The sequence below is a fragment of the Nomascus leucogenys genome, chromosome 4 (genome assembly GCF_006542625.1).
Source record: "Nomascus leucogenys isolate Asia chromosome 4, Asia_NLE_v1, whole genome shotgun sequence".
NCBI lineage: Eukaryota > Metazoa > Chordata > Mammalia > Primates > Hylobatidae > Nomascus > Nomascus leucogenys.
Window position 1 is genome coordinate 102144486 of NC_044384.1, and position 13914 is coordinate 102158399.

General features: G+C 45.4%; 1 protein-coding gene across 2 annotated transcripts in view; it reads right to left on the reverse strand.

Moving 5' to 3' along the window:
• Positions 1-13914, reverse strand: part of DAG1 (dystroglycan 1) — a 68450-nt gene that overhangs the window by 12868 nt on the left and 41668 nt on the right. For both annotated transcript variants that reach the window (XM_003257064.3, XM_030811771.1), the window contains exon 2: positions 9188-9588. In XM_003257064.3, coding sequence (XP_003257112.1) covers positions 9188-9472 — 285 coding nt within the window. In that variant the 5' untranslated portion in view covers positions 9473-9588. The remainder of the gene's footprint in view (positions 1-9187; positions 9589-13914) is intronic.

Sequence of the window (13914 nt, forward strand, 5' to 3'; positions counted from 1 at the left end):
GGTCTGAGCTACAAAGCATTTTATCTCATGTTCACTGTTCTCATCTAAAAGCAAAAATTAGTCTTTTTCCCCAAAAAAGTAAAGGGCAGCTTAACATAGTTAGAGCCACTAATAAAATCCTCAGAATCAGTCCTTCAATCTGGAGCCCTGACATCATCTATTTTACTTTGTCATGTTCTCTTTCAGTCTTTGTCAGTGATTTTTTTAAACATAGAAGCCTATATTTTCACTAAGTATTTGAGTTGATGAGTCTGGGCAAATGCCATTCTGACAGCCCACCCCCAAGGATGCCTTCCATCGCCAACCCGCATTTCCCGGTGTGCTTTGTTCACAAGGGGTCCATTCAGAAATGGGGAACACCCACTAGAGGCAGGAAGAAACTGCAGTTCATCTCACACAGGCGGGGTTGCCACAAAGCTCTCAAGCATCCAAAGAAATGCTCCTTTCATGAACTCCCCTTCCTAGCCAAAGAGAGTACCCATTGTTCTCAGGGGAACAATTGGGGGCCCGTGCCAGCAGCTGAGAGCACAGTCCCAGGAAGGGCTGCTCCCAGCCTGCCAACATCTTGGGCTGAGGGAAGGTCCACATTGTCTGCAGGCAAGAAGGCTAAAGGGAAGCAGGGATGAAAAGCCATCCTTGCAGGCTCTACCAAAATAAGACATCTGAGGGGCAGCCTGGACATTTCATGAAATGTAAAGATGTCTCTCCCTGACCACCTTCGAGGAGAGGTTAGAACATCTCCTGGCATATAATCACATTTCTCAGCCAGTCCCACACTCAAGTCAGAGGAGAGATGCCTGCAGGGATCTAGCACCAAACCCAAGGGAGACAAGAGTGGCTCATATTGTGGCCAGCCCAGGACAGGCCAGGATACACTGAGTGAAGTCCACGTTGGCTTCTGTGGGACCCATCCCCACAGACCCTGATAAGGAGAAAGGGCCCTCTCAGCTCCAAAAGTAGCTGTGAGAGCCAAGGACAGTCAAGAGCTGGGCTGAGCTTTGTATACAGGCATCCAGTCTGATTCAAGGCAGCAAACATCAAGACTATCTGCTTTAGGGTTTCCTAAGGCCACAAGAGAGGAGACAGGGGCCAGATGGCACAGATCTCTCAAAAAAGCTATGCTGGCCATGAGGACCTCGAGGCAGCCCACAGCCCCTTCTCACACGTCTGGTCAAGGCAGTCCATGTGTGAGTTAAGCTGGGGTCAGTAACAGAACATCAATTCTCAAGGCAGAACTGGAGAACAGCATTGGTTAAGCAACAAGTGCTGGCCAGGCTGAGACTGGACAAGGGCTGTCAGAACATGAAGGAGTGTCAGGTGTGGGGCAGAGCAGAAGAGTCAGGATCTTGGGGCTATACCCTCCGGGCAGGCAGGTCCCTTCCTTTATTCTCCTGACCCCGCAGACTGACGTGTAAAGTATACACCAACATAAAATGTAGCGAAGCACTTGCTTCAGGCGCTTTGTTGGGTATATCAACAGACTGACACCAGGCAGCACAACCTCCTGAAATAAAGAAGCCCACACAGGTCAGGCTAGGCTTTGCAGGCAGTCAACACAGCTCACTTAGAATGAGAACTTAATTTTCTAGCCCCTCAACAGACCAGCATCAAAGTGTGCTACAAACACCGGATTATTCTACCATCAACCCCCATGCATATCCCCTAACCAGTCAGCAAGTATGACAACTATGCCATCTAATCTCACCAGGTCTTGGGACAGACCGTGCAGATCACGTTCCACCTGAGTCTTCATTTGGCAACTCAGCCCTGCCCAAATAGACCAACCCTCATCTGGACATCCCACATGGGGCTTAGGAGGAAGCACGCCAGGCTCAGTACCTCCTACCTCAGTTCTTCACCAGCTTCTTCTTCCTCTGATACTTGGGGAAGAAAGCCTTTGAAAAGCCCCTTAGGGACCCACTTCTCTCTCTGTTTACTTTCACTTAAATTGACAACCCTGCCACATGTGGGCACTGGCCTTTCTCTGCTGAGGAGCCCAACTCCATGTGCTCCCAACAACTTCCCAAATTCCCCACATGGAGCTCTGCAACCCACCACTGTCCCACATGTCTTCCCATTGTTGCTCCACCTCTGTTAATGCTTTATCACATAGCAAGCCTTTAATTAGGCATCTACTTTGAAACAGGTCCTATGCCAAGTATCTAGAACCCTACACAGGGAACAATGATAGCTTACCAGCCAGGTATCACCTTTCACTCAGACTGTCCTTTCACTTTCACCAAGGTTGGCCCTGATCTTCCAAACCTGTGGTCCTGCAGCCTTCATTCCAAAAGCCAGAACTGTAAACCAGCCATTTACTTAGCAATCAGTTTTGGGCCCCATGGTAGGTCAGCTTCTGCTCTGGCTCAAAGATGCCCTCATGCATGGCAGGTTGTACAAACCCGTCTCATCACATGTGACACCATCCATGTCAAGGCATACCCAGTGTGTCTCTCTCTTCCACAGCTCTGCAGTGTCGGAGGTGGGAGGCAGGGTAACAGACAACTACAAGGGAAGTCTTCTAAAACCGACTAGAACAAAGCATTCAATTATAATTCCAAAGCATGCTGACACACAAAATAAACACAGGTCAGTTACCTGAAGATAAGACCTTATATACTACAGGCTCAAGAAGCCTCTTGGGGGCCAGGCGCGGTGGCTGTCTCCTGTAATCCCAGCACTTTGGGAGGCCGAGGCAGGAGGATCACAAGGTCAGGAGATCGAGACCATCCTGGCTAACACAGTGAAACCCCGTCTCTACCGAAAACACAAAAAATTAGCCGGGCGTGGTAGCAGGCACCTGTAGTCCCAGCTACTCAGGAGGCTGAGGCAGGAGAATGGCATGAACCTGGGAGACGGAGGTTGCAGTGAGCTGAGATAGCGCCACTGCACTCCAGCCTGGGTGACAGAGCGAGACTCTGTCTCAATTAAAAAAAAAAAAAGCCTCTTGGGTGCGCCCTACAAACTAACTCTGTCCCTACAAGCTATGTGCTCCAGGATAAGTCACTTAGCTACCACTTTGTCATCTAAAAATGGAGCCACACTATCTGCTGAATGGCTCACAGAAGCAAGGAAATCCCAGTGGCAATGAACTCACCTAGCACCCAGATCTGAACCCCCAGTAACATTCACCACAGAAAGGAATCAGGCTCCTTGAAGAAATGGCTGAGGGAGGGTGAATACAAGACAGGCCTGGAGCATCTTATCCCAGAAAGTAAGGAAGCACTCAAATGATTGACAGGGGCAGGCATATCACAAGAATACAGGAACCAACTTAAAGGGGCTCCCAGTGGTCAAATCTGGGACAATTTGAACACCACAATAATTAAGAAGAGCAATAAACTATTGAATATTAGGAAACAGTGAGTTTGTACTAATAATGGATCAATAAACACACAGTCAAGAGTTAGAGGGACAGGGTGGGGCCACTTTCCAATGCGAAAATACAGTAAGAAGTCATTTGAAAGTGTGTGTGTCACAGGGCCTGAGGCCTCAAAACACGGCAAGGCCATAGTACACTGTGGGGCAGCAGGTGAGCTTAGTCTGTTGCTGCCCCAGCACAGGCTAGCATTTCTCCCTGCATATAGCAAGGCAGGCTTTGACAATCCAAAACAGGTTTGCAAGTGCTAAATGGGTCCTCATTCCCTCTGCCAGCCTACAAACATTTGAGGGCCTACTATGTGATGGAAGGCAAATATGACTAACAAAAAAACAAGAATTTTAAGTACAGAAATCTGCTAAGAAGAAGATGACATAGAGTTTTGTGGGAAAGCTGCTTTTACCAGGGTGGAAGGAAAGGGCTCCAACAGATGATGTCCAAGTTGAGCCTGAAAGATATGGCTGTACCCATGACAAAAGAAGAAAGAATCAAAAGCTTGGGGTGGACCCTAAGCTAGGTGTGTTCACTGGGCAGAAAAGGACCAGTGTGGCTGGGACAAAGTATACAAAGAAAAAGATGTGGGAGAAGAGATCACAGGCCAGATCATATGGGGTTCGATTCTTGGTGCAGCTCAGTAAAAAGGGATTTTGAATAGATTTAAGCTTTAGAAAGATAAAGACATCTCTTGACTCAATATGGAGAACAAATTGAGAGGTCAAGAACAAAGGCAGGGGGATCCTAGGAAGAGGTAAGCAAGCAGTAGCTTGGATGAAGGGCAGTACCAGTGGGTGCAAGATATGACTGGGGTTGCTTCAACAAGCATCCTTAGGACCAGTATCTGAAATGTTCCTCACACACTCAAGAACAGTGGGCAGGCTGGGCGTGATGGTCATGTCTGTAATCCTAGCACTTTGGGAGGCTGAGGCAGTAGGATCACTTGAGCCTAGGAGTTCAAGACCAGCCTGGGCAACAAAGTGAGACCCATCTCTACAAAAAAATTTAAAAATTACCTGGGTGTGGTGGCACACACCTATAGTCCCAGTTACTTGGAAGGCTGAGGTGAGAGGATTGCTTAAGCCAGGAAGTGGAGGCTGCAGTGAGCCATGACAGCGCCACTGCACTCCAGCCTGGGCAACAGAGCAAGACCCTGTCTCCAAAAAAAAAAAAAAAAAAAAAATATTAGGCAGCCATTAAAAGTTACATTCCCACGTAACATTTAATGACTACGGGTAAAAAAAAAAAACCTCAAGCTACAGTGAATGAAAAATGCTAAAAAAAAAAAAAAAATAGGCCCGGTACAGTGGCTCATTCCTGTAATCCCAGCACGTTGGGAGGCCGAGGCAGGCGGATCACCTGAGGTCAGGAGTTTGATACCAGCCTGGCCAACATGGTGAAACCCTGTCTCTACTAAAAATACAAAACGTGGGCTGGGCAAGGTGGCTCACCCCTGTAATCCCAGCACTTTGGGGGGCCAAGGTGGGCGGATCACGAGGTCAGGAGTTCGAGACCAGTCTGGCCAATATGGTGAAACCCTAGCTGGGCATGGTGGCGCATGCCTGTAGTCCCAGCTATTCAGGAGGCTGAGGCAGAAGAATAGCTTGAACCCGGGAGGCGGAGGTTGCACTGAGCTGAGATCACGCCACTGCATTCCAGCCTGGGCGAAAGAGCAAGATTCCATCTCAAAAAATGTGTGTGTGTGTGTGTGTGTGTGTGTGTGTATGTATGTGTGTGTGTATATATATATATACATAAATATGCCAGGAGTGGTGGCGCAAGCCTATGTATGTATGTATGTGTGTGTATATATATATATGCCAGGAGTGGTGGCGCAAGCCTATAGTCCCAGCTGCTCAGGAGGCTGAGGCAGGAGAATCGCTTGAACCTGGGAGGAGGAGGTTGCAGTGAGACAAGATCACGCCATTGCACTCCAGCCTGGGCGACAAGAGCGAAACTCCACCCCCCAAAAAAACACAAAAATTAGCCAGGTGTGGTAGGGCATGCCTATAGTCCCAGCTACTCGGGAGACAGAGGCAGGAGAATCATTTGAACCCGGGAGGTGGAGGTTGCAGTGAGCTGAGATTGTGCCACTGCACTCCAGCCTGGGCAACAAAGTGAGACTCTGTCTCAAAAAAAAAAAGGTTAAAAAATATATCCACTATGATCCTAGGTCTGTCTAATATGTTAAGATGTCTGTGTGCGTATGCGGCATGAACATCTCTTGATGAGCATAGAAAATGGTAGAGGACTTCACTCTGAATGGCAGAAACCACAGATTTTCTTTTTCCCTTTCTATATTGTCCACAATGTACATTTATGCATCATTATTATAATAAGAAAAAAAACTCCTTTAATATAAAGACTTTCTAAATCCTGCTTTACAGATGCAGAAACCAAAGCTCTAGGAACAAGATCAGGCTTTCTGACCTTCTGACTCCCCAACCCATATAATCCTGGTGGTTAAGACTGGAATGAAGAGTCACACATCTTCATCTGTTTTTCTACAAGCTCATCAGCTACTAATGGTCTGCTTTCCACAGATAAATATGCTCAGATAAAACCCTGTTTTCTCAGTAAAATCTCTTCACCCCCCTGGTAAATAAGCCTATTAAACATCTCTCTGCCAAATACGACAAATATCTAGTTTGCTGTATCAGTTCAAGGCACTTCTGGCCAAGATTAATCCATGTAAAACATTCCAATGGCTACTGGAACAAAGGCAACCAATGCAGGGTATGGATATTCAGGATTAAATCTGAAGCTGGGCAAGAAATGTACCTTCCAGAGCCACCACTCTGTATCTAATGGTCAGATTAGCATCTGGCTTGCTGGGATATTACAAAGATTACAAGGAAACTTCATGCAAACACTCTGCAAACTAGGAAGAGCTCTGTGAACTGCTACATGTGAGCTGCTACATGGGCCAAGATCTTCAGAAATACGGTTGCCCCAGAGACCACAGGTCACTCTGAGAACAAGCCATGGCTTAAAAAGAAGGGGACCAACAGGGAAAAGGAGGCGAACACAAGAAGGGAGCAGGCTGAAGGGGAGGTCCACCCAGATTCAGGGAAAAGGGCACAGACTCACCTCTGCAAGGCAAGAGTGGCATAGAACTTGTGGCCATTTCTAATCTAGAAGCCTGGGGCTTGCAGGTCAGGGGGGCAAGCTGGTAAACACCCATCAGAGCCTATATGTGCTTTGACCAATGGAGTAAAATGGAAGTGTTGCTGTGCAAGTTCCCAAGTCTGGGCCTTAAGAGATTGGGCAGCTTCCTTTCCTATTTCTTGAAATATCTAATCTTAAAATCCAGCTATCGTGCTTTGAGGACACCTAAGCAGCCCATGGAGAGGTCTACATGAAGAGGAACCAAGGACACTGACCAACAGCCCCAGCTAAGCTCCCTGTCAACAGGCAGCATCAACTTGCCAGCCATGAATGAGCCAACTTAGAAGTGAATTTCTCAGCCCCCGGTGAGCCACTCTACCTAGTATCATGTGAAATAGAGATAAGGTTCCTTATCTCTGAATTCCTGGCCAAAAAATGTTGAGCAAACAAGCTGGTTGACTTAAACCACTGTTTTGGTGGTTTAAACACACCAACAGAAAGCCAGAACACTAAATGTATGTAGAAGTCTGAATGCAGAGAACATACAGAAAATACCTAACAAAGTATAGGTCTTAGAATACTTTTAGTTCACATGAAGGCCACACCTCTAGAGAAGGAATGCTGTAGGGCAGGAACCAGAAGTTTGAGACCAGCCTGGGGGACAGAGTAAGACCCTGTCTAAAAAAAATTTTTTGTAACTAATTTTCGTATTTTTTGTAGAGTTGGGGTTTCACCATGTTGCCCAGGCTGGTCTCAAACTCCTGGACTCAAGCAATCTGCCTCCCTCAGCCTCCCAAAGTGCTAGGATTACAGGTGTAAGTCATCACGCCCAAACTAAAAAAAAATTTTTTTTAATTAGCTGGGTGTTGCGAGGCTGAGGCAGACAGATCACCCGAGATAAGGAGTTTGAGACCAGCCTGGCCAACATGGTGAAACCCCATCTCTACTAAAAATACAAAAATTAGCCAGGCATGGCGGTGCGCGCCTGTAATCCCAGCTACTCGGGAGGCTGAGGCAGGAGAATCACTTGAATCTGGGAGGTGGAGGTTGCAGTGGGCTGAGATTGCATCACTGCATTCCAGCTTGGGTGACAGAGAGAGACTCCATCTCAAAATTAATTAATTAATTAAAATAAGTTAAAATTTTAAAATTAGCTGGGCGTGGTGACGTGAGCCTGTAATCCTAGCTACTGAGGAGGCTGAGGCAGAAGAATCACTTGAACCCAGGAGGCGGAGGTTGCAGTGAGCCAAGATTGTGCCATTGCACTCCAGCCTGGGCAACAAGAGCAAAACTCTGTCTCAAAAATAAATAAATAAATAAATTAGCTGAGTGTGGTGGTGCACACCTGTAGTCCCAGCTACTTGGGAGGCTGAAGAGGGAAGAAAGCTTAAGCCTGGGAGGTTAAGGCTGCAGTGAGCCATGGCTGTACCACTGCACTCCAGCCTGGACAACAGAGCAAGACCCTGTCTCATAAAAAAAAAAAAAAATTGTAAAAGAATATTTCTTTCTTGACATACGAAATTCAAAAATCTGTTTCAGGTCAGAATGGGACTATAAGTGTAAAAAATTAAAAAAGAAAAGGTATCCACAGTAAAGTTTTATTGCCCATTCATTTACATATTGTAAAGGCCACTTTAACACTACACAGGCAGAGTCGAGGAGTTCTGACAGAAACCATATGGCCTGCAAAGCCTAAACTATTTACTGCCTGGAGCTTGGTGCAGTGGTACATGCCTGCAATCCCAGCACTTTGGGAGGCCAAGGCAGGAAGATGGCTTGAGCTCAGGAGTTCAAGACTAGCTTGAGCAACATGGCAAAACCCCATCTCTACAAAAAGTACAAAAATTAGCCAGGTGTGCTGGTATGTGCTTATTGTCCCAGCTACTTGGGAGGCTGAGGTGGGAGAATCACTTGAGCCTGGGAGGTCAAGGCTACAGTGAGCCATGATCATGCCAGTGCACTCCAGCTTGGGTGAAGTGTGCTGACTTCTGCTCTAGAAGATGTTCATAACTTGAGGGGTACATCCCACCCACCTGTCCATAAAACAAACTCACTCAGGATCTAGGGGAAATTCCATGGTTCCACAAACTCAGACAGAGAGATGGTGCTTCATCACACAAAAGCTTCGTATTTCACCTGATTTCTATTCTGGGTCAACCAAGACACTCTTCTCTACACGGGCCTCAGATTCCATTGTTCTCTGGATGGCTTCTCCAAAGGATATGGGGCAAGGCTGAAGTTTGGGTACTAATTTTGGTTCTTAAGTGATCAATTACATCAGCAAACATACATCAGCAAATTAGAGCAGAACTCCTATATTTATTTATATCTTACTTTAAAAAGTAAGTTCAAAGCATAGAAGTCCTATATTTCCTGGGTTTAACTCTGTGTTTTATGAAAGGTAACCTTTCCCTATACATGGACAGACCTTTCCAACAAATCCCTAAATCAGTGTTCAGTAGAACTTCCAGAGTAAAGGCTATTACATGGTGATGCCCTCAGAATAGGAACAAGAATAAAGTTTAGGATGCTATTCTGAGTATATAGAAATCCTCTTATGAACATCAGTGGCTGTCCCTCGTCTAAGGGGGTACTGGAAGAACTAAGCTCAGAATTGGTGGAGCTTAGACTTGAAAAGGAAAAGCCACCAAAACTAAAATGGAAGATGAGAACTCTTCCTCATTTATGCTTTATATCCAGTCTCACCTTGATGATGTCTCCACTGGAGGCAATCAAATCTGTTGGAATGGTCACTCGAAATGAGCGCCCGACGACAGCCGTGCCATCAGGAATGCCAACCACTGTGGGAACAGCCTCGTGGAGGTCTGAGAGCACTGAGTGCATGGATGCCTCAAGCTGGTTTTCCCAGTCCCTGACAGCCTCTGAGGGTTCACTGGGCCAGTGGGACTGAGCCATAGCCACAGAGAGCAGGAGGAGAAAGGTCCTCCCGCAGAGGGGGTGCAGCAGTGAGAGGCCCACAGACATCCTCATCCCAGGCCCAAGTTTGCTCAAGTCGATAGTCTTGCTAAGTAAGGAAGCAAGTGACTTGGTCCCAGAGCTGGGTTCTCACCCTCTGCACACCTGCTCCATCCCGGAGCACACAGAGCCTGAAAAAAAAAAGAAAAGCAGATTCAGACTTGAGCAATTCCAGTGGTTCAGTCATATACTATCCTCCAGGAGTTACTGTCAAAAACATCTACCCCAAGTTGGATCAAGCGTCTTACCCCCATGCTCTCTTATACAGAAGCCAACAGTTTCGTGCAACTCCTTAGCACTGGAAATGTGGCTGGTCCATTAAATATAAAATATACACTGGATTTTGAAAACTTCATAAAAAAGAATGTAAAATGCCTCATTAATACTTTTAAAATATTGACTGCAAGCTGAAATGATATGTATTAGTAATATTTTGAATATAGTCAGATATATTCAGTAAAATATATTAAGTAAACAATAAGTATTAACAAAGAATAAATAATAATGTATTAAATAGGATGGGCACTGTGGCTCACGCCTGTAATCCTGGCACCTTGGGAGACTAGGGCGGGTGGATGACTTGAGGTAAGGAGTTCGAAACCAGCCTGGCCAACATGGTAAAATCCTATCTCTACTAAAAATATGAAAATTAGCCGGGCATGGTGGTGGGTGCCTGTAATCCCAGCTACTCAGGAAGCTGAGGCAGGAGAATCACTTGAACCCGGGAGGTGGAGGTTGCAGTGAGCCAAGATAGCACCACTGTACTCCAGCCTGGGTGACAGAGCGAGACTCCACCTCAAAAAAAAAAAAAAAGTATTAAGTAAAATATATGATTGAAATTAATTTAATCTGCTTTTCTTCATGTGGCTACCAGGAAAATTTAAGTGACATATGTGGCTCATGTTATATTTCTCTTGGGTGGCACTGCTTTAGACCTAACTTCCAATTTACAGGAAATATGGGAGCCATGCAAAGAAAATCACACAAATCTAGAATGAGATCTTCTGCAAAACAACTGGCCTGGTCTCTCCAAATGCTGACATCCCTAAACGTCAGATGACTGTTCTCGATTTAGAGACAGCAACCAGACTTGATGTGTGTATCTTTCTGGGGGTGGGGGAGTGGGGACAGAGAAGGCTCTTGCTCTGTGGCCCAGGATAGAGTACAGTGTCATGTTCATAGCTCAATGTAACCTTGAACTCCTGGGCTCAAGTAAATAGCTGGGACTTCAGGTGCGCACCACTCCACTCAGCTAGTTTTTAAAAATCTTTTGTACAGACAGTGTCCCACTATGCTGCCCAGGCTGGCCTCAAACTCCTGGCCTCAAGTGATCCTCCCACCTCAGTCTCCCAGGATTAGAAAGGTGAGCAATCTTGCCAGGACAATGTGTACATCTTGACTGGATTCTGGATTTACTTTTTAAAAAACACATGAGCCCAGCTCCCAGAGGGGTAATTGAGGAATTTTGCATGTAAACTGGAAATGAGATTTACTGTTAATTTTCTTAGGTGATATGATGGTAGTAAGACTCTATAGGGAATCATCCTCAATCTTATGAGTTGTATTTTGAAGTACTTAGGGATGAAGTGTCAAACACTCTGCAACTCACTTCAAAATGATTCAAAGAAAAAAAAAATGTATACATGTATATATAGAGATACATCCATGTGGCAAATGTAACAATGAGGCTTAGAAAAATACTTTGAGGCCGGGCGGGCGCCGTGGCTCACGCCTGTAATCCCAGCACTTTGGGAGGCTGAGACAGGCGGTTCACTTGAAGTCAGGAGTTCAAGACCAGCCTGGCCAGCATGGTGAAATCTTGTCTCTATTAAAAATACATGCCAGGCATGGTGGCTCACGCCTGTAACCCTAGCACTTTGGGAGGCCAAGGCAGGCGGATCACCTGAGGTCAGGAGTTCGAGACCAGCCTGGCCAACATGGTGAAACTCCCATCTCTACTACAAATACAAAAATTAGCCGGGCGTGGTAGTGCGCGCCTGAAGTTGCAGCTACTTAGGAGGCGGAGGCAGGAGAATCCCTTGAACCTGGGAGGCAGAGGTTGCAGTGAGCGGAGATTGCACCACTGCACTCCAGCCTGGGTGACAGAGCGAGACCGTCTCAAAAACAATAAACAAACATAGACATACATACATACATACAAATACAAATACAAAAATTAGCCATGTGTGGTGGCGCGTGGCTATAATCCCAGTTAATCGGGAGGCTGAGGCAGAAGAATCGCTTGAACCCAGGAGGTGGAAGTTGCAGTGAGCTGAGATCATGCCACTACACTCCAGCATGGGCGACAGAGCAAAATTCTATCTCAAAAAAAAAAAAACAAAAAAACAAAACAAACCAAAAAAAAACTTTGGGCTGGGCGTGGTGGCTCATGCCTGTAATCCCAGCACTTTGGGAGGCTGAGGTGAGCGGATCACAAGGTCAAGAGTTCGAGACCAGCCCGACCAAAATGGTGAAACCCAGTATTTACAAAAAATACAAAATTAGCTGGGCATGGTGGCACACGCCACCTACTACTTGGGAGGCTAAGGCAGAGAATCACTTGAACCCAGGAGGCAGAGGCTGCAGTGAGCCAAGATCACATCATTGCACTTTGGCCTGGGCAACAAGAGCAAAACTTCATCTCAAAAAAAAAAAAAAAAAAAAAAAAACTTTTAAAAGACTAAAAAAAAAAAAAAAAAAACCAGTAACTGCATAGAGAAATGCAGCACCTGCCCACTCCTCACACCCACCCTAAGCACTAATTACAGGACCCATTTATTAAACACATATTTGCAAACTCCACGCCAGTAAACATGCCCCACATCCCCAAGAAAGTGACTAGAAATTTGCACATTGTACTCTGGTCCCCCATCAGTTTCAGGTAGTTCAGGACACCTACTCTAAGCTGGCAGGCACACAGATGCCTTACAGAACTTACTGGCTGCCCACAGGTGACAAGAGCCATCATGAGCAATTCCCATTCTGGAAAAAGATTAAACTCTGCCCTGAGCCCATGCTGTTAAGGGGTCAAGTGACATTTTCTGACCTGAGTAATGCAAAGTAAATAAACCCAAAATTGCTAAAGAAAACAAAGCTACTACGGCTAGGTGCGGTGGCTCACACCTGCAATTCCAGCACTTTTGGAGGCCGAGGTGGGTAGATCACTTGAGGTCAGGAGTTTGAGACCAGCCTGGCCAACATGGTGAAACCCCGTCTCTACTGCAAATACGAAAATTAGCCAGGCTTGGTGGTGCACTCCTATAGTCCCAGCTACTCAGAAGGCTGAGGCAGGAGAATCGCTTGAACCTGGGAGGCAAAGGTTGCAGTGAGCAGAGACTGCACCACTGCACTCCAGCCTGGGCAACAGAGCGAGACCCTGTCTCAAAAACAATACATACATACATACCTACATACATACATACATACAAACGAACAAATACAAATATAAAATTTAGCTGGGTGTGGTGGCAGGCACCTGTAATCCCAGCTACTCGGGAGGCTAAGGCAGGAGAATCACTTGAACCCGGTAGACAGAGGTTGCAGTGAGTGGAGACTGCACCACTGCACTCCAGCCTGGATGACAGAGCAAGACCCTGTTTCAAAAACAATACATACATACATACATACACACAAAGAAATACAAACACAAAAATTAGCCGGGTGTGGTGGCAGACACCTGTAATCCCAGCTGCTCAGGAGGCTGAAGCAGGAGAATTGCTCGAACCCAGAAGGCAGAGGCTGAAGTGAGCCAAGAATGCGCCATTGCATTCCAGCTTGGGCAACAAGAGCAAAACTCCATCTCATTATTAAAAAAAAAAAAAAAAAAAAAAAAAGGCAAAATAAACCAAAAGCAAGCAGAAGGAAATAATAAAAAGCAAAAAACCCCAATGAAACTGAAAACAAAAACAGAGAAAAACCATTGAAACAAATAACTAGTTATTTGAAAAGATTAACAAAATTGATCAATCTCAAGAATGATAGAGGAAAAAAGAGAAGACAATTACTAACATCAACAATGAAGCAGGAGATATCACTAGATATTGCAGACATCAAAAGAAAAATAAGGAAACACTATAAACAACTCTACACAGACAAATACGAATCAAACTAAACAGATTCCTCTCAAAAAATACAAACTACTACAACTCATCCAATATGATATAATTTCTATTAAGAAAATTATTTTACAGAGGCAGAAAGGATAAAATTTTTTTAAAGACAGAAGTCCCAGCTACTCAGGAGGCTAAGGCAGGAGGTTGGCTTGAGCCCAGCAGTTCAAGGCTGTAATAAGCCATGATCATACCACTGCACTCTAGCCTGGGTGACAAATTGAGACTGTCTAGAAAAGGAAAAGGAAAAGATAAAGGAAAACGAAAAGAAAAAGAAAGAAAATTATTAAGGAAATTGAATTTGTAATTTATTTTTATTTTTATTTATTTATTTGAGATGGAGCCCTG